The sequence below is a fragment of the Sturnus vulgaris genome, chromosome 9 (genome assembly GCF_052056855.1).
Source record: "Sturnus vulgaris isolate bStuVul1 chromosome 9, bStuVul1.hap1, whole genome shotgun sequence".
NCBI classification, from domain to species: Eukaryota; Metazoa; Chordata; class Aves; order Passeriformes; family Sturnidae; genus Sturnus; species Sturnus vulgaris.
In genome coordinates this window covers 22,826,162-22,844,552 of record NC_142251.1, presented here as the reverse complement: position 1 = coordinate 22,844,552, position 18,391 = coordinate 22,826,162, and the positions used below count along the sequence as shown (strand labels likewise).

At 40.8% G+C, this 18,391-nt stretch overlaps 1 protein-coding gene across 1 annotated transcript in view; it reads left to right on the top strand.

Moving 5' to 3' along the window:
• CRB1 (crumbs cell polarity complex component 1) overlaps nt 1-18,391 on the top strand; it is a 95,518-nt gene that overhangs the window by 20,025 nt on the left and 57,102 nt on the right. Inside the window, exons 2-4 of the mRNA XM_088170134.1 lie at nt 6,862-7,446; nt 13,642-13,837; nt 17,254-17,393. Coding sequence (XP_088026260.1) covers nt 6,862-7,446; nt 13,642-13,837; nt 17,254-17,393 — 921 coding nt within the window. The remainder of the gene's footprint in view (nt 1-6,861; nt 7,447-13,641; nt 13,838-17,253; nt 17,394-18,391) is intronic.

Genomic DNA, 18,391 nt, shown 5'->3' with positions numbered 1-18,391 from the left:
GACATTGGTTTAATAACCAGTTCTGTAATTTCAATCACAAATAGCTTTAAAGTGTTGCCTAAACAACATTTTAAAATTTTAATGCTATTCTATTGTTACTCTTACATTAATGTACCATACTTTTTCTTCAGAAAATAAGTTAATTTACTTTCCTTGATTTTGCTGATATAAATGTACCTAAAACCAAATTTGGCTTTTTTGATAGCAATGGAATATTTGTATAACCACCCTTTTCCTTTCCTGCCTGTGTGTGGTGCTGGTTACTATGGTAATAAACGTGACTCCAGATTTAAAGCCTGAAAGTGGTTTCTATAACAACATGCTAGGATGTTTTGGACACACAATTGAAGTTAAAGATTCAGGATTAACTCTTTATGACCACAGTATTTGCAGACACAACAAGTGCTTGCTGGTTTGGCAAAAGTTTGATCATCCCTTCCCAAAGTAGGATTTTCCATTGAGCAGATTGAGGAATAATGATTCCAGCTGTGGAGGGAGCAGGGAGGGTCTGGGGGCTGATGATCTCCTCTCAGGTGAAGCTTGCAAAGGACAAATGGCACCACAGTAACTACAAGGTGCTCATCACAGTGAATAATTAAAATGCTAATACAAATGTATTGGGAGCTGGGAAGGGGTAAAATTGTATTAGTGAAATACTTTAAAAGTTTGAGATTGCGTGGAAAAACTGAAATTATCTGTTCACATGGAAAAGCTATTTTGAGGGCTAAGACAGCCCCTTACCTGGCTCTGTTTTATCCAGAACATGGTTTGCTCTCCTTTCCTTCCCCATCTGCCAAATGTTGATGCAGGAGTGACATCTCTGCCTTTCAGTCCATGGTAAAGGTACCTGATCCCAACCTCTGTCCCTGCTGATTATGCAGCTGTGCTTATCTCTTCCCTGGTAATTCATGATACACTAAGACTGAACATTTATCTGCACACCCACAACTTTCTAAGGCTGTCTTTGCAGGGAAGCTATTGTCACAATGATGAATTGTATTTTTTGTGTCACAGTGCACTGCAGATAACTGGAGAGAGGATTAGTTACACCAAAGCCACAGCTCCTCAATGCAGCAGTAAATGCCTTGGGCAATATTTTAATATTTCCAGTTAAATGATAATTATTTCAAGATCTCAGGATAGCAACAGAGCTTGATATTTCAGTGACACAGATTCACACACTTGTTTTAAAATCCCAAGGGCAGGTTTCAAACAAGTAATGAGCACGAGAATTGAAGGTTCATGTTTCTGACTCCAGCCACTGGGCTATCTAAACCCTTGCTACCATCATGTTCTCCTGTGACTTTTTTGGTGAGCTGATTTGATTACAATGCAAGCCTTTAGCTGTGAACTAAGCTGTATTCTGGTTTTAATTCAACAGTATCCAGACTGAAGTACTAGCACTAAGAGAAGCAGTGGTTGGTTGTTTCATTTGTGATTTAGTTTTCTTTCTAGTGACTGACCACCAACAAGATGTCAATAAAATTTAAAAGATTAATAAAATTAATAAAATTAAATTAATTAAATAAAAAATAAACAAACTCCCTCCCCAAAACAAACAAACAAAAAACCCCAAACAAACAAACTCACAGGTAACACATTTTGTGATGTTGGAGTTGGGGTTTTTTATAGACCCAAAAATCTTGCTATTGCAATTCAATCTTTCTTTCCTTAAAAGTATTTTTAAAATTTAATCTCACAACTCATAGACCAGGGTTTTTTTGCTATCCATTTTTCCCCAAAATTTATGACTTAGTAAAAGTCAGGTTTTCTTGTGAACTGCCTTATCTGCACTGGCTGGTGTAGCTTCCTAGTTTTAATTCAAATGGGTAAAGTAATAACTCTTTGTTTAAAAAAAAAAAAAAAAAAAAAGGAAAGGAAAAAATTCCTCAAAGCACAGTAAAATCATCAGTGATGATGATTATATGGGTATTAAGAAATTCTCTACCTTATCATAGACTTTTTTTCCCCTAGAAAATAGACTGGCTCTGTTGAGAAGGTCAGAAAATCTTGCAGCATATGTAAAAGATTCCGAAGTTGTTAGTGATGAGAGCTTCTGTGAAGCTTAGAGTCCTCCTTCAGGGGCAGAAGGCACATTTGAGGAACAGCACTGCAAATTACAAGCAGCCTTCAGGCACAATGAGATGATTAGTAAAGTGCAGGCATGGCCACAGCCAAGTGAGCTCTGGTTCATAACAGCATGATTAGCAGTGATTGAAATTTAAATTTAAATGCTGCCACTGATTATGATATTCACCAACTCGTAGGAAGAGTCGTGTCCTGAAAGAACAAGTCTTTGCTGAAAGACATTTTTGACACAAAGGACTCAAAACAGATTGCAAAGGATTTATCTAGGGGCTTTGAGTGGCTGAGATTGCTAATTGTCAGAATCTGGGATCATCAATTCACTTTACTTTTGATCTTATCAACCTAACTTAGAAGAGTGTTTTGAAAAATGGACATGAACTCAGTAAATCTCTGATTCAAACAGGATGTAGAACAAAACACCTCGAAATTGTCAGGAAAGATATGCAGATGAGCTTTTCAAAATTACCTCCTTTACTGAGGAACAATGGTTTAACAGATAATCAGATTATCTGTGCCAAAATGCTTTGGCCATTTCAAAATCCCTTCCCTGTTTATGATAACTTTTCCCTAATTTAATTTTGGCCTACCTTCAATGACATGCATTTCTAACATCATAAAAATTGTTTTGTATCACTACAGTAGTTTCTGATCATTCAGAAGCCTTTACCAGCCAAAATCATGCATTTTTAGTGCTGATTAGCTGTATGTGCTGAATTATTCATACACTAACAAGATCACTTCAATTAATTTAAATAATCTTATCCAAAAGCAAAAACCCCAAACTAAAACCGTCTTTTTTTTGGCATTTCTTATATTAAGTTCTTTGTGCCAGTTCCTGTAATAGCTGCAGGTATGGCCATGTTTCTGGCAGTACGGGTGATGTGCCAGTAGATGGCAAGCTTTACTGCAAAGAATTTCACTGCCAGCCATCTCATCTGCATCTCAAGGATTTCACCATGGGGCAAAACGCTTGGCACTAAATCCTCTCGTAATTAGATTAAAGTACCACTGTTTATAAAGAGACTGATAATTACCTCAAGTGTCAGTCAGTGTAAATCCAAAGCAATCAGCATTTTGTTTCCATTTTTCCTAACGCTACGTACAAGTTTTAAGACTCTGTCAGAACAAGTCACTGCTGAAATGACCTTAATTGCTTAGGAACGAAAAACTACTCCTCTGCACATCTGAGCTGGAACATGAGGCTTTTCCTGGTTATCCTTCCACAACCTGGCCAAAAACCAAGCTCCACTGAAACATTTCTGTCCCTTTACAGCTCTTTCTGTGAATGCAGAAGAGAATATTCTTTAGGCATCTGCTCTAACTGAGACAGTCTTTGCATCATCACATTGCATCACAGGGCATGCAGAGCTTCCACCTGCCATACTCTTCATCCTCCTTCCATGCAGCTCTCAGCTCAGGAGGTTCCCAAATCCATCCTTCTACATCACTCCAGAGCAGCAGGAAAACTCAGTTTCCACAGGGCAGCAAGGGAGGTAGTGCAAATAACTTACCTGAAATAGGTGGAAAATGGTGTTTGAACTAGCAGTCCAGAGTCCAAGGATTAGCTGAAGCTAATCAGGCACATCGTTCAGGAGCATGATGTAAAAAAAAAAAAAAAAAAAAAGTTCTTTTTTTAGGGCTCTTTGGGAGAATAAATGGAAATGTCCAGGTGAACTGCCTACCATTTGATAACCATGGTGTGATAACTGCATAGCTTTGATGATCACCTTTTAGAGATGCAGTTTTGCTGCTGAGACAAACTGCTACAGAGTACCCTTAAACTCTTGGTCACACACTTTAAACCACAACTAAGCCACAACTCAGCATGGTTACATCTCTGCTAAGACCTTCAGAACTCTTGTGTGCCTCAAAAACTATGGCATGGTGCACTAGAATAAAGAGAGAACATCATAGATGTTGCTCTTTCACTATAAACTTGTACAAATCAGACAGGAGCATCCTCTAGGGAGTATTGGATTTATTGAATTGTCTGTTGGAAATTTCTGCATTAGAAATTCATTTTATAAAAGCTACAAAAGTTGAAATTAAAATACTGCTTAACAAAAAATCCATGAAAGGTTTTCTGTTTTTCCCATAGTGATGTCACCCTGGGGACAGATTGGTTGCCTTCACTACATACAGACAGTGCTTTTAGGGCTGTCTCTTTCCTTCCTTCATTTTCCCTCCACTCTTACTGCCTTGAAGAGCTATGGAGCTTTTTAACCAGTGCTCACAGCTACTCTTGCTATCAAAACTGCACACTGGCAAACACATCATGTCCTCACACAGTCATTATATACAAACTCAGCCTGTTGCATGCAAATTATCTCTGGAAAAGCCGTAATAATTAACTAAATTGCTTCTCGTGTCACTGTGGTCCTGTGTAAGAAAGCACTCAAATGATTGCCCTCACCTCTTGTAGCTTACACAGTAAAACAGTTAGACAACATTATAACTTGATCATAATTAATTTCTTCAAATTTGCAATGTTTCCCCAAACATGCACTTTAATGAATTTTAAGTAGGTACACAGACTGAAAGGAAAGCTCTCTAAAGTTGTGCAAGGAAAATACAGGATGCAGAAGTTCCTAAGGAGCACAGTTTTGTTCATTTTAATTGTAATTAATCAATTGCAGTAAAGTCTGTATTATCCAGGCTAAAGAAAAAACCTAAATGCAGGGGTAAAGCACAAAATCATGTAAACCAGGACATCAGAACATACATGAGACTGTGCTGAGGAAGAGAAGGGTCTGAATTGCTGCTGACAGTGGTGCAGGTCAGTACACATGACCAATGTCTTTAATTTTTGCATTCAGTGAGAGCTCTGAGCTGGAGCAAGTGCAACCAACACTGCATCAGGATGAGATACCTGCTCTCAAAACTGGTTATTAACAGCTTTGGGGATGGTCATTTTAAAGGCAGGCTAATCCAAAGGTACTATATTTGTCCTGTTTTCTTTCAGAGAACATGAGGTAAAACTCCAGCCCTCCTCCTGCTAATCAATATTTAGCTTGCTTTCTATGTAATCCTTAAGATCACTGTTGCTATCAATGTTACTACATAAATCTCTATTCCCCTTGTTCAAACAAGCATTAATTAGTTATCTGGCTCAGTAAATGTACCTATTCATGAACATCAAGTTCATGCAGACTGGTGCTGCTAATTCTCAGAGGCACTGCTGCTCCTGTGTACACCTCAAGTCAGAAAGCACAGATAATGCACAAGTCATACACAGATAATTTTTCAGCCTTTCCATTTATTATCTTAGCATCAAATCTACACAAGCAGTCTTTCCTGAGCTAGTTAAGCCTTCTGATATTCTCTTCTTCCACTTCCTCCCTCTAGGAGAAAAACAGATTAAACTGTATTATATATTAAAATGCACACTATGGAAACACACCATGACCAGCCAGTCTGTATTCTCTGACACTCCCCGTGGTTGGTTGGTTGGTTGGTATCCTCAGGTGACCAACCCTAGCCTCTCCCTTTTCCAGGGATCTGTCCCAGGCCTTTATCAGCATTGGTCTAACTCCAGTTATTGGAGTCTCCATCTCTGCTCACCACTTCTCTTTCAGTGCCCCATCTCTACTGTGTCTGCTCTCCCAAATCTCAGTTCAAGAGCTGGGAAGAAATTAGAGACTGCTGGTAGATGTGTCCGAATTCCTGTGAGAAGTTCAGCTCATCCACAGCACCCTGTTTGCACAAACATACACTATTCTGCTGCTGTAGAAGACACATACCCCTCATAGATCCAAACAAAACTCCACACTAAAAGTATAAAATGAAAAATAATTTAAAAATATGTTTACAGGACTTACATATAGATAATTTAATGCAACTTTTGTGCTCCAGCTCGTAATTCTTCCTTTTACAAATTGCTTTCTCTCCTAAAGGAACATTCAGCTTCGTTTCATGCAGTCTTGGCCCAGATACAGCTGCTTCAGTGTATCCCAGAGGTGGATTCTGAACAGTGCTGGTAACAGCTCACCCTCCTCGACTGGGAAGTGAGAAGTAGCTCTTGCTATTGTTATTCTTTACAGCTGCAAGGCAACTCCAAGTGGCCTTTAATTACTGACAGAAGCTCAGTTCCCAGAGGCTAAGGGAGTAAGGAACATCTTTACACCATGTTCACCATGTCCTTCCTGTCTCAGAGGCTGGAAGGCTCTCACAAGGCTGTTTTGCATCTCAGGCGTTTGGTAGATTCTTTGTAGTGGAGATGCTGTACACCTGTGAAATTACTATTTATAATCAACAAATCAAAATCAAGGTGCCTGGTGGTTTGAATTGTTTATTTGAGCTATAGCTGCATCTGAGTAATTTAGCTTGTGAAACCCCATGCAAAAAGACATCCACCATAAAAGAATGGTACCGACACAAAAGTGATATTGAACTAAAAAAAGTGGTTTATCTCCTTTCTCTAGTACAAAAAACCCCCCCAAAAATCTTAAATATACCTAAATGTGTTCTATATTGTTGGCAACAACCAATATTGTCCCAACTATACTCTTAATATAATGTTAAACAATCCTGACACTCCAGACCATAGCTGTTGAAAGAGGCGAGAACAGGAAATTACAACCTACTCAAGTTTTCATAATTGTTTTCATTTTACATTCATTAGTCCATTCATTAGTTGCCAGCCCTGTTTTCTTCTCAATAGCCAGCAACTGGAGCTGTTGGTTTTGAAGCACAGTTGTGTTAAGAACTTCTTTCACTGTTGGTTACTGCCAGTGCTGTGGAAGTCCTCAGGATTTTTTTGTGTTTCTTTCCTAGAATCCCTTTGCATGAGGAATGATTCCAGGTGCCTGTCAGACTCTTGCCAAAAGAACTCTACGTGTGTTGCTGGTCATAAAGACGACCCTTGCCTTTGTGCAGATGCATCAGTGGACAGCGTGGAGGAACTCTGCAACAAAACCTCCAACCCTTGCTCCCCGAACCCTTGTCTCCAAAACGCTACCTGCCTAGGCTCTGCTGGCAACCTCAGCTTTACCTGCAAGTGCCCCGCTGGGTACAACGGACCTACCTGTGAAAGAGCTGCCAGCGGCTGCGAGACCAACCCGTGTGAGCACGGAGGCACCTGCCAGAGCAGCCTGGCGGGGCCCACCTGCGTGTGCAGCGCCGGCTACACCGGGGCGCTGTGCGAGAGAGACGTGGACGAGTGCGTCTCGGAGCCGTGCCGCAACGGAGCCCTGTGCCGCGACGGCGTGGGCGAGTACTCCTGCTACTGCGTCCCAGGCTACCAGGGCAAGCACTGCGACCTGGAGGTGAACGAGTGTGCCTCGGATCCCTGCCTGAACGGGGCAATGTGCCTCAACCAGATAGGCCATTATGACTGCGTCTGTCCCCTTGGCTACACAGGTAAGCCCTGTTAAAGCGACTTTTCCTTTGGGTTGTGCAGAACTATCGCTTTTTGTCTTCTTGTGCAGAACTATTGCTTTTTGTCTTCTTTTCTTTCTCTTCAGTCAGAGTAGGGATTAAAAGCACGAGAGACAGGATTTCGTGTTTGGACTCAGTTGTTTATTAATTCTTATCTATAGCACAGTGAGTGCTACAGCACTTCGAGCTAACAAGCTAAAGATGAAGAAATGGAGATGTATCTTGCTTGTAACAAGGTCTTTTAAAGCCTAATGGTCCAATTAAAAACTAACACCTGGATTATTTTTACTTTTGACCCAATGACCAAATACCCATGACCTGCAGTGTGGCATTTTTTATCTAATTAAAAAGTACTACCTAAACTCAAGAAGAAGGTGAAGAGAGAAAGAAAATTTCCGCCCTAAAACCTCCATCTTGTCCCATACCTATTACTATATTCTGAAACCCCAAATTCCAAACTCTTCACCATGTGATATTCCACACTTCTATTCAAACTACACACTAGTGATTCTAGTTCTATCATTCAATTTTGGAAGCCTTCTCCATGGCCTCAGGTCAAAAGCAGTGTTCTTTTGGGGGTCAGTGCCTGACAGCATAGAAAGTTCAAAACTCCCAGTTTCCAGGGTTCCAACACAGAACCATCATAACTCACATTCCAGGTTCAACCCCCTTGCCCACACATGTATTTAGCCATATCTGTATTACCACCTTGCCTTCAGCTTTGGCACCACTGGCTGTTGGTACATTATGGATAACCACATCACTGTGAACTACTGATACCAGAAAGAGAAGGACAAAAGAAATCTCAAATTTACCAAAATCTACACAGCAGTTTTCTGAACACCAAGCTATGTCACAGGGCTGGGTAGACTTTGCTTTTAAAAGAAACATTATTAAAATGCTCTCTTCTGAGTGCTATATCTAGTTTTTTTCTAAGGATCAAAACCTGTGTTTGACAGATATAAAAATTAGATCCAAGTAGACAAATGCTACCCTTAAACTTAGACATTTCACATTAAATTTTTCTCATCTGCCCTTCCCAGAAACAAAGGACTCATTTGCAAATAGAACATTATGTAAGTTACATAGAAAAGTGTTGTGTTCCCAAACTGCCCGTTTTTTGATAATCCCATTTTATGTAGCTCAATTTTTAAGGTACAGGTGTGATTTTTCTTCCCTATTTCCTCTACTAGAAAGCATATAATTCTTGTTGGAAGACAGCTACCTTCAAATTTCAAAGCTATATTCAGGAGTAGGACTGTGAGAAGTAGCACACTGAATCATTAAAAGGAGAAAAGGGGAGGTATTTTAGTGATAGATTGCCAGTCAGGTAAGCAAAGGAAAAGAAACAGTCATACAGCAAAAAGGGTAGAAAAAACAGCTATTGCTTCAAGTGATTCAAATGAATAAGAAATAAGAGATGTGGTTTACAGCTCCATCCCCAAATCCCCATGCAAGAGGGGAAGTCAGAGGTAAAAAGCAGCTTTCCTGTGTCTAACACAGCACTCGTTGGAAGGCAGCCCTTGGTTAATATCCCTTATGAGCACAGAGAATGTTATTTGAAGGAAGCTCGTTACCTTCCTGCCACCCCGCTGCTGCCAGGGGGTGTCGGAGCCCAGGCCAGCTGAGGAGAAAACTACACAACTGGGGGAAAGCCAAAGAGCAGAAGGAAGGAAAAACCTATTAACAACCAGCATGGTTACTCTGCAATGATCAGACTCAGCCCAGACCTCCTGTTGTATTCAGGAAACTGTACTTGTTTAACTGGCGCTGTTAGTGGGGTCCAGGCCTGGATCCACAGCTCAGAAACTTGGTTTGAAAGAGTCAGAATATACACCTTAGAGACAAAGGGAGAGAAAACATAATGAAATAGTGAAGCCCAAACAAAAAGAAATAAAAAATTTAGGTCAACACAAACTGCTGATGAAAACTTGCTCTGCTGGAGTTGCTCCACTTTCATCATGAAATTCTGCTGTTTCCCAAGCTGATGCTCTTTTCTCTCACCAAAAAAATGTAACCAATGCTCCACACTCTGCACAAGCAGACTTAAGAAATGAGGAGAGGACCAAGGAAGGAGAAAAGGTCTAAAATACACAGGAGAAGGGGCTGCAGTGTTTTGACATACAGCTCTGACACCGCTTCCAGCAGCAAAGAGACTAAGCACAGAATTCTATAGAGGAGTAGCAGACCATTCCTCCAGCAGACAAACATCAGCTTTTAAAAGCTACTTAACAAAATGATTTATCATAAGCATTCTTTTTTGTTGTTCTTTTACACCTTGCTGTGAGTTGTGCTAAATGCACAAGCCAGAGGGATTACTGGATGAAAGCCTCGAGGTGTCCCCAGTGGTAATAAAACCCCTCATTTACCCTGTCAGGGGATTTTACCAACCATTATTATCCTGGCCTGACACCATGAATTACTGTGGAAAGTCATCCAGCCTCATCTCATTTCCCTAAGATGTAAAACCGGGTTATATCTCTTGATATGTAAGTAAAGAAGGTATAGTAAATCTATAGCTGCAATGTTAACCAAATGCATGAGTTACTGGCTGCTGTTGCTACCTGTTTCATGGACTACGACTGCTATTCTGTGTGATTGGTATGCTGCAGCACTTCTTAAAATAGCTGACAAATGTCATATATAATTCTTACACAAATGGAAAAGGTTAGAACGCACCAAGAGCCAAAGACTGGAAAATTTAGCATGAAATCTGCAGTTTCTATGATAATGTTCTGCATGTGTGAAATTATTTACAAGACATGTGTCCCACAGCTGTTAAATAATGAACTTCAATTGGTTTGTTGAAGTTTTGCTGGCTACCTTAATCAATGGCATTTTCTCCTCCATTGGACTAATTGCACTTGCTTTTAATTCACCCCAACAGAGCATGGTGTAAGAGCCTGTTATTACTCACAGCTATGTGCATTAATTACCTTGCTGAAGTCAGTCGTCCATTGCCAGTGAACATTCCAGTGTGAACTCTCAGGAGTGGATGGCAGTTCCAAAACCCAGTCTCACTCTAAGACAGCAAGAGAAAACATTTCAGTGGCAGACAAAATAGGTGCAATGAGCTGGTTTTGTTCTTTGTGCAATACCTTTTACTATGAGGTTACCATTGCTGCAATGACATCTGTAGAATCTGAGAAACTCACTCCTGATAGATCTCCAAGTTTTCATTCAGTATTCTCATCAATAATGTATGTGCTATGCAAATATTAAGAAAAGATGCATTATAAGTAAGTCTTAGACACTTAAAGGCAAGCAGAGGCACAGCAGCTCTACCATGGGATGAAAAACCTCAAGTAGAGATCTCACTTCCCAATAAGGTCATGTCCATGTCATTGGGGATGTAATAGCAAACAACATGCTCTATCCAACAGCCATTGCCAGCAGTGCAAAGCCTGTTTCCTCCCTCAGCTTTCCAGTTCAAACCAGCACTCCCCACCTTGTGTCCGAGCCAGCCCAGGTATTCAGCTCTGCTGAGATGCTCAAGCTCAAAAAGGACAAGCCTTGATCAAAGAAACACAACTTCTCTCTCTGTCTAATTTTTGATGTAACTCTCTTCCTGTCACTTCAAGCCTGGTGCCTATAAAACAGCCATGTGACACTCTCCATTCAAATAATGGCAAACAAGATTACTTTATTCAAAATGAGGAATCTGAGGACAGCCGTCTGGACCTGCTGGGCCTGAGCACAGCATTTTAGTGCAGGAGAGCAGAAAGGATGACCGGGTTACCAATTTCCAGCCATACTAAGAATGTGCAGGTCTCATGGAAGTACACTGAGCCTGCAAATCGCTAGCATCTTTGACCAGAAAGTGATTTTACACTCTATCCGTAGGCATGCAAGTTTGAAAACATTGGCTGTGTGTCCTTCACCATCACTTGTGTTTATTTTTTATTGGCTGGGGCTGTAGAAAGAAGTGCACAGTAGGACTCATTGGAGAAGCAAGCAGTATAAGAAATAACCGTGGTTCTTCAGAGGAACTGCAACAGTTATGAATGTGACTTCTCCCCACCTTCCCAGCTTTCCAGTTCAAACCATTTGTGTGGTTTGGTACATGCTGGGATGCTCAGACCGCTCCAGGACAGCCCGGGGTGCCTCAGCTCGTGGTGGTGCAGCTCTGTGCAATAACTGCGGTGGGGCTCCTTGGCGCTCTCCTTCCCGCCTGGCATATGATATTTGGCATACAGCATATTTATGACAGAATGTTAGACTGAGGTGAAAATGCAGATCTAATCTTTTCATCTCTCTTCTACACATCTAAGAAAGTCTGACAGGAGACTCAGCGGAGGCTAGGAAGGGATTCCCCCTGTCTGCATGGCAGATCGCATTGGCTGGATGCATTATGCAGGGAGAAGTTTTCTTCTGAGGCAACATTGCCGAAGGCAGGTTACTGGGCTTGATAGATTAAAGACATGAACCAAAACAACAACGCTATGTTCTCATGTTAATTGTCAGGCTGTTCTCAGGCCTGTAGTTTTAGATTTGGCTGAGCTGAGGATCAGTTGAACAGGGCTTGTTTTGTCACATGATTTTTAGTGTTCGCAGTAAGCTGTTAACAAGCTCTGGCAGATTTACGGTCACTAGACACACTTCTGCAAACACATTGTTTATAATTACAGTGAATTCACAGGGCAATGACCACAGAGGGACTGCTTACTATATCTGGCTGTAATGTACATTACCATAAAGCCATAAGAGAGAGCGTTCCTGTGCTGGGCTCTCGTGGCAGGCTCCTGCTGAAAATAGTGGTTAGCTGAGCAGTGAACCTTGAACTGGGGGCATGCCACTGGCAGCTTCCCCATCCACTATGTGGTCTCAAGGAACTATTTTTCAACTGCTGAAAACGGGAACTTGCACTTTAATGTAAAAAGACAACGAAAAACAGTTATGAGTCAACATCTGCAATTTTTGGTTTGGCATTTTAGGATTTTCCTGGTACTTATCCATAGTACAGATTTATTCTTCTAAAACAAAGATGCTCACAAGCATCAAAATAAATTATTCATGAAGTAACAGTGCTAAATGTTATCAATCTCTGTGTTTTAAGAAAGATGCTCAGAGTTATAATGTACAAATTCCACAGCAGTACAGAGGTGACAAAAGGAGCATAAATAAAGAATTAAAGGTGATCTCCTAAATGAATTGCAGGAGTGATACCCATCGTCAAACATGCCTATTCCCTCTTTTGAAAGTCTACAAGTCTATCTTGTACTGCAAACTTCACTTTTACAAAAAAAAAAATAAAAACCCCAACCCATTCTCAGGGCTTCAGTTTTTCTTTCAAGAAGGAAATTCCCCTGTAAACTTTTCGACACTGCTGCTACTTCAACAGGCCAAATAAAAAAATAAGGAAATTCACTTCAAAGCAGCTTCTTCATTATAATTTGCCACTTTGCATCTGTTTTATGGCTGATACTGTAGCTGCTAAAACAAACTGACTTGGCAGTTGAAAAAAATTTGAAAATATTACTCTATTGCTCAAAACACTAAATAAGCGCATAAGCATACAAAACACTGAAATAATCAAAGCTGCAAGGTATTAGTTATTAAATTTTCTTCATGTCTCCTGGACTGTGCTAGAGATAAGGAAAAGGAGTGTATATTTAACCTGCCAACTATCACAAATAGCTGTAAAGTCGTATTAGAACTGATTTACTTCCAGCAATTATCGCTGAAGAGCAGCTCCAAGATTCTGACCTGCTGCAAACATGGCACCACAGACCCATTTACTTGCAATTTGATAAGCCTTAAAAAAATTAAGCAATAATCCACTGCCAAAGGAGAGACTTCCCAATGAATTCAATCAACTGTGAATTGTGCATTTAAAAGCCAATTTTAAATGGGTTCTTAGGAGATCAATAAACTGCTGGTCTCTTCTGTATTATGTAAACAGGACAGCAGCATCATTTGAATAAACTGAAAATTAGTTCGTCCTGTCTCCACGTTCAAGCTAACAGAAAAAGTTATTTTACCTGTTCTTGTGAAAACAACTGGCTTGTTCTTTTGCAAATTCTGCCAAGCCTTAAAAAAACTATTTGTGCCAAGCACATTGAGGAAGAAATGCCAAAGAAAAAAAAAGATTATGTGACTATTGTACTTCAGGCAGTTCTTGCTGAGATTTCCAAAGCTGTCTCCTAAGCCTGGGGTTTATTTTCTCTGCTTTTGAAGGTACGAACTGCGAGGTGGAAATCGATGAGTGCTCGTCCCAGCCATGCCTGAACGGGGGCACCTGCCACGATTCCCTGGGGAGCTTCTCCTGCTCGTGTGCCCGGGGCTTCCTCGGGGACCTGTGCGACACGGACGTGGACGAGTGCTCCAGCCAGCCGTGCCTGCACGGGGGACACTGCACGGACGGGGCCGGCGGGTACGTGTGCAGCCTGGCCCGGGGCTCCTGGCACTGCCCTTTGCTCTTGGGAACACAGCGGGAGCCTCCCAGCCTAATTCCACACTTCACTCCTTGGTCCTGCACTCATTTCAGTTTCTACTTGAAAATAATTAAAGGGCGCCGGTCTGGTGTCAGAGCCAATAGGACAACAAAGTATTTATGGCAAAGACTGACCAAGAAGGGTATTTTTCATATTCGTACTTTAAGTCTTTACAACATGCTGTTTTCCTGGCTGTTAGTACTGTCATTTAGATATGAATTCTGTTTCTAATGCTTACCAAACTTTAGTTTCCAAGGAATATGTGAGACTGTATAAAACTGAATTTGCTAACAGCAGCTGCCCACACTGACAGACAGAAGGATTAGAAGAGAGAGGCAGAGTAAAACTGTAATAACTGTAACCATAGTAATAGATGTCATTAGGAAATATGTCAGAAACTTTACAGGTATATAGTAGAACAGCTACTTGTTCAAAACAACCTGTAGTCCATGAGTAAAAAAAAATAACAACAGTAATTAAAAAAAAAAAAAAAGAAAGAAAGAAAAATAAAAAAAGAATACAAGGCAATGGAAAAGTGAGATTCTCCACCTACTGTTACTGGCCCCACACAGAGGTCCAAGCAGAGCTCTGGCATTCACTCCCCAATTCTGGATTTTCTGGCTCAGCATGAGCTTCCCAAACTGAACACACATGTATATAAGCTCAGTGTGAAAGTTCCCCAGTGTATTCATGCAGGTGCTCCTCTTGCCAGTATAGGATTTGTTCTTTATTGTGTATTTTCCAGTTTTTATAAAGCAGTTTTGAAGACTTTGGTGCCCAAAAAATCAGTCCAGAAGTCATGTCAGCAAAAGGGTGCTTGCCTTGAGTGCGGGGTATAAGAGATCACATTCTGGGAATGAGTTTTTGTGCAGTGTGGTGACATGGCACCAGCCTTGTGGAGCTTCTTTTCAGCAGTGCTGAATGGCTCTGAGCAGGACAAAGCAATTTATTATTTCCCAGTATAGCTAAAGCACAAGCTAGCAGTGAGAGGGGGTCACCTTGGACCTGACTCACTCACAGACCTGTGTAGCAACCTGGAAGCCTTTTGAGGATACATATGTGAGGTGAGCAACTGGGATGCTCATTCAGGCCACACTTAATCCTCCTTATTTTTCTCCTGGCTTTTAAATCTGAGGTACATGCAATTTTAATTGGCTTGCAATACTGCAGGGTATCTGGAGAAAAATTGGAGCTCTTTCTGCTTTTGTTATGTGATGGAAAGGAATGGACAAAAAAGCAATTCAAAACAGAAGGGTGTCCAGCAATTTCCTTTCTTTTGTGTATTTTTGGAGATAAATGAAGAATTGGATTATTTAAGCAGGAGTTTTCCTTTTCTGACTAATCTACAGTTCAGCTGAGGCTTAGGTGTCTGCCACCATCTCTCACAGAAATGTGTACAAGGCAATGGATTTGGCACAAAAAGCTGTAAATACAAACATCAAAACAAATTCTCTCACAAATTTCAGACTGACCTTCCAGTGATGTTTCATGAATGCCACAAAGTATGAGCTGATCTCTTAAAAAAACATTTTCACATAAATAAGCATTCTTATTTAAACTCAAGAGTAACAAACTTAGCTGGACTATAAAGCCTAGAGTGCCTAGGCACAGAGGATATCTCTGCATGCTCCATGTCTTTTTTCCATAGGAAATATTCCCAGGAGCTCTAATGTCCATAGGAGATTCCAAAGGAAAGAATGCCTACAAGTATTAATTTCTGCAGATTGTGAGAACATCAAACAAGAAGTCAAAAGAATATGCTAGGTAGAGCATCTAAATTAACACTTTTACTATAAAAAGCCATCTGCCTGCTCAGCTGTAGCCTGCTCACAAGCAGGACACCATCCAAAACCCCTGAAGGTTGACAGCAATGTCAAATACTAAAAGATACCCAAGAAAAAGGCACACAGGTGGGGCTGCACATTAAGCAGTGAGTTCTGCTTATTCCTCCCTGCTCTATGATTCTGAACCAAAGGGAAAAGTAGCTTGGACACAGGCAGAAAAAAAAGTTTTCCCCAAAAGCTGAACAGCACCAATCTGAAGGTGCATGGGAGAAATGTGTGAAAAACTCAGCAGAAGAAGCAGACTTCAGGTTTGAGAACATACCTCAGAATAAAAATTACTTTTCTGATTCACATCTTCCTCATTACTTTTTATATCAGAAATTCAAATGCCACCTGGTCTAAGTCATCTCTGATTTTGATTTAAGAATAATCCATACACCAGTAATAAACTGGCCTGCCAGAAGTTTCTGCTTATGCACACACTTAAACAGTGTAGTAAAAAGTTTACACTTTTTGGTCCTTTAAACTGCAGGAGCCAGTTGTTCTCTGATGTTGCTTTATGTTCAACAGTTTCACTTTCTCTTCATGTATTTACTCCAAGTCTAAGACTTGGATATTAAGCACAGAAATTAGCAAATAAGTATACTTATATCTTGTTCAGCAAGATGCCCTATGAATGCAGTTGTATAATAATGGTGTATCACTTTAATGTAAAAGAAAATAGAAGAAGAAATTTTTGTTTCCTATAATTATTTTTAATTAATCATACACAAGATCATACAAGCCTGCACAGTTAACTTGTACCTTGCAAAAGCCAGTATTTTCATATGACATGTACATGTTAACTTTATACTTGATGACCAAAGAACAGGAATGAAGCTTTTACAGCACTCAGCTCTCCTGAAAAAAAAATTGCAAACAAAACGTCCCAGACATTACTGATATCTGCACATTGTTAATTTCTATAAATACACTAGTTTGTTTATTTATGTTGTAGTCACATTGCTATCAAAAGGGAATTGTACTACCATTGTTATTAGGACTAAGCAAGCAATTGACATTTTTGTTCTAACTTAACAATAAAAGGCTGGTTTTCAGGAAAAAATAATTGTTCAGTTGAGGAAAAAAATATTCCTTATTTTTCTGCCAATTCAATTTCTACCAGTCCAAGAGGAAGGGATACTAACACACTTACTGCCTCCTCCCTTCTCATTTTGTGAATGTTGCAAAATAAAATTTTTTTTAAAAAGGCATTGGAAATGCCACAAACTTTTTTCTCCCCAAAAAATTAAAAAATAAGAAAAAAGAAGGATCAATAATTCTTAGGGTTGTGTCAAAACCAATTCGCAAGCAGCTCTTTTTCCCCAGACAAAACCACATACTTCAGGGAAAAGCTCATTGTTGGTTCCCAATTTCTGCGGTTTCTCCTAAAGCACCAGATGGTGGTCTCGAGCTGGACTCAACCCTGTAACCTGCGAGCCAAGGCTACACAAGAAGCCTGTGTATGTTTGGGAACAAAGCCCAGATCTCTCGACTTCCAGCCTGAGTGAAAATTGCATTCTGTGTTGCAGGTACAGCTGCAACTGCACTGGGACTGGATTTATGGGCTCGCACTGCGAGACCCTCGCTCCCTTGTGTTGGTCACAGCCATGCTACAACAACGCCACCTGTGAGGACCATGCTGACACTTACACGTGCCACTGTTGGCCAGGTAAGCTCCAAGTTCTTCTATAAATATTCCTCGAGTGGTAGTAGAGACATTTTTTTGTTCCTGATACAATGAAAGGTTGAAGCTCCATAACCTCAAAAGTCCCCTATGGCCTTGTGCTTACATGGGCTTCACTCATCACAGGGCAGAGCCCTTTGGGAAAGGTGCTTGCTTTTCCAGCTAAGAACTGATTCTCCTGGGCAGCAGAAGTGGGCAAAACAAAAGGCATTGGCATTATGGTGTGAGGACAGGAGATAAGTCAAAGCCAGGAGCCATCTCCCAGTTACTTAATCCTTCAAACCATGTGATACATTCATCACTGCTGCGGCTGACACTGGTTTTAGTCTTCATTAACACAACCTTTAAACCAGTCTAAAAGCAGTGAAACCCACAGGCTGTGTTTTCTACCAGCTGTTTGCAAACAAACCCCACACCCCAATGGGGACAGACCCTGTGCTCTTGAGAGACTACACAGCTCTATCAGCACACAAACCACAAGTGTCTCCAGGAGTTTATGTCTGTGAGCTTACTGAGGGTGCAGGAGCACAGACAGCACTGTGAGGCCTAAATGCCTCAGTGTTGCTGCACTACACAACTCTTGGTGCAACAGATAAGGAAAACTAGGCGGAAGCCTTCACATTTTCCAGAATTCAGAGATCATTGGTAGGTAGCACTTCAACCTCCAGATGAAACACTTTATAAACACCAAATTATTTTTATTCCCTGCCTTCCCACAACCTGAAAGTGTATTACACTCACAATGCAGTGCCTTGTTATACACACACATCTCCACATTACTGCCTAAAAAAGACCCAAACGAATCCTTTATGGCACAGCTCAGCTCACTAATGCAGAGTAGCCATTCCTGCTGCCAAGCCCTAGCAGGGAGCTGCAAGGGAACATTCACACCTTCAAGGAGCTAAGGAAAACTTTTAGCACATGACAAAGCCTGAAGCCTGTGCAGTTCCTATTCACACTGTATGTTCTGGAGTCTGGAAGGG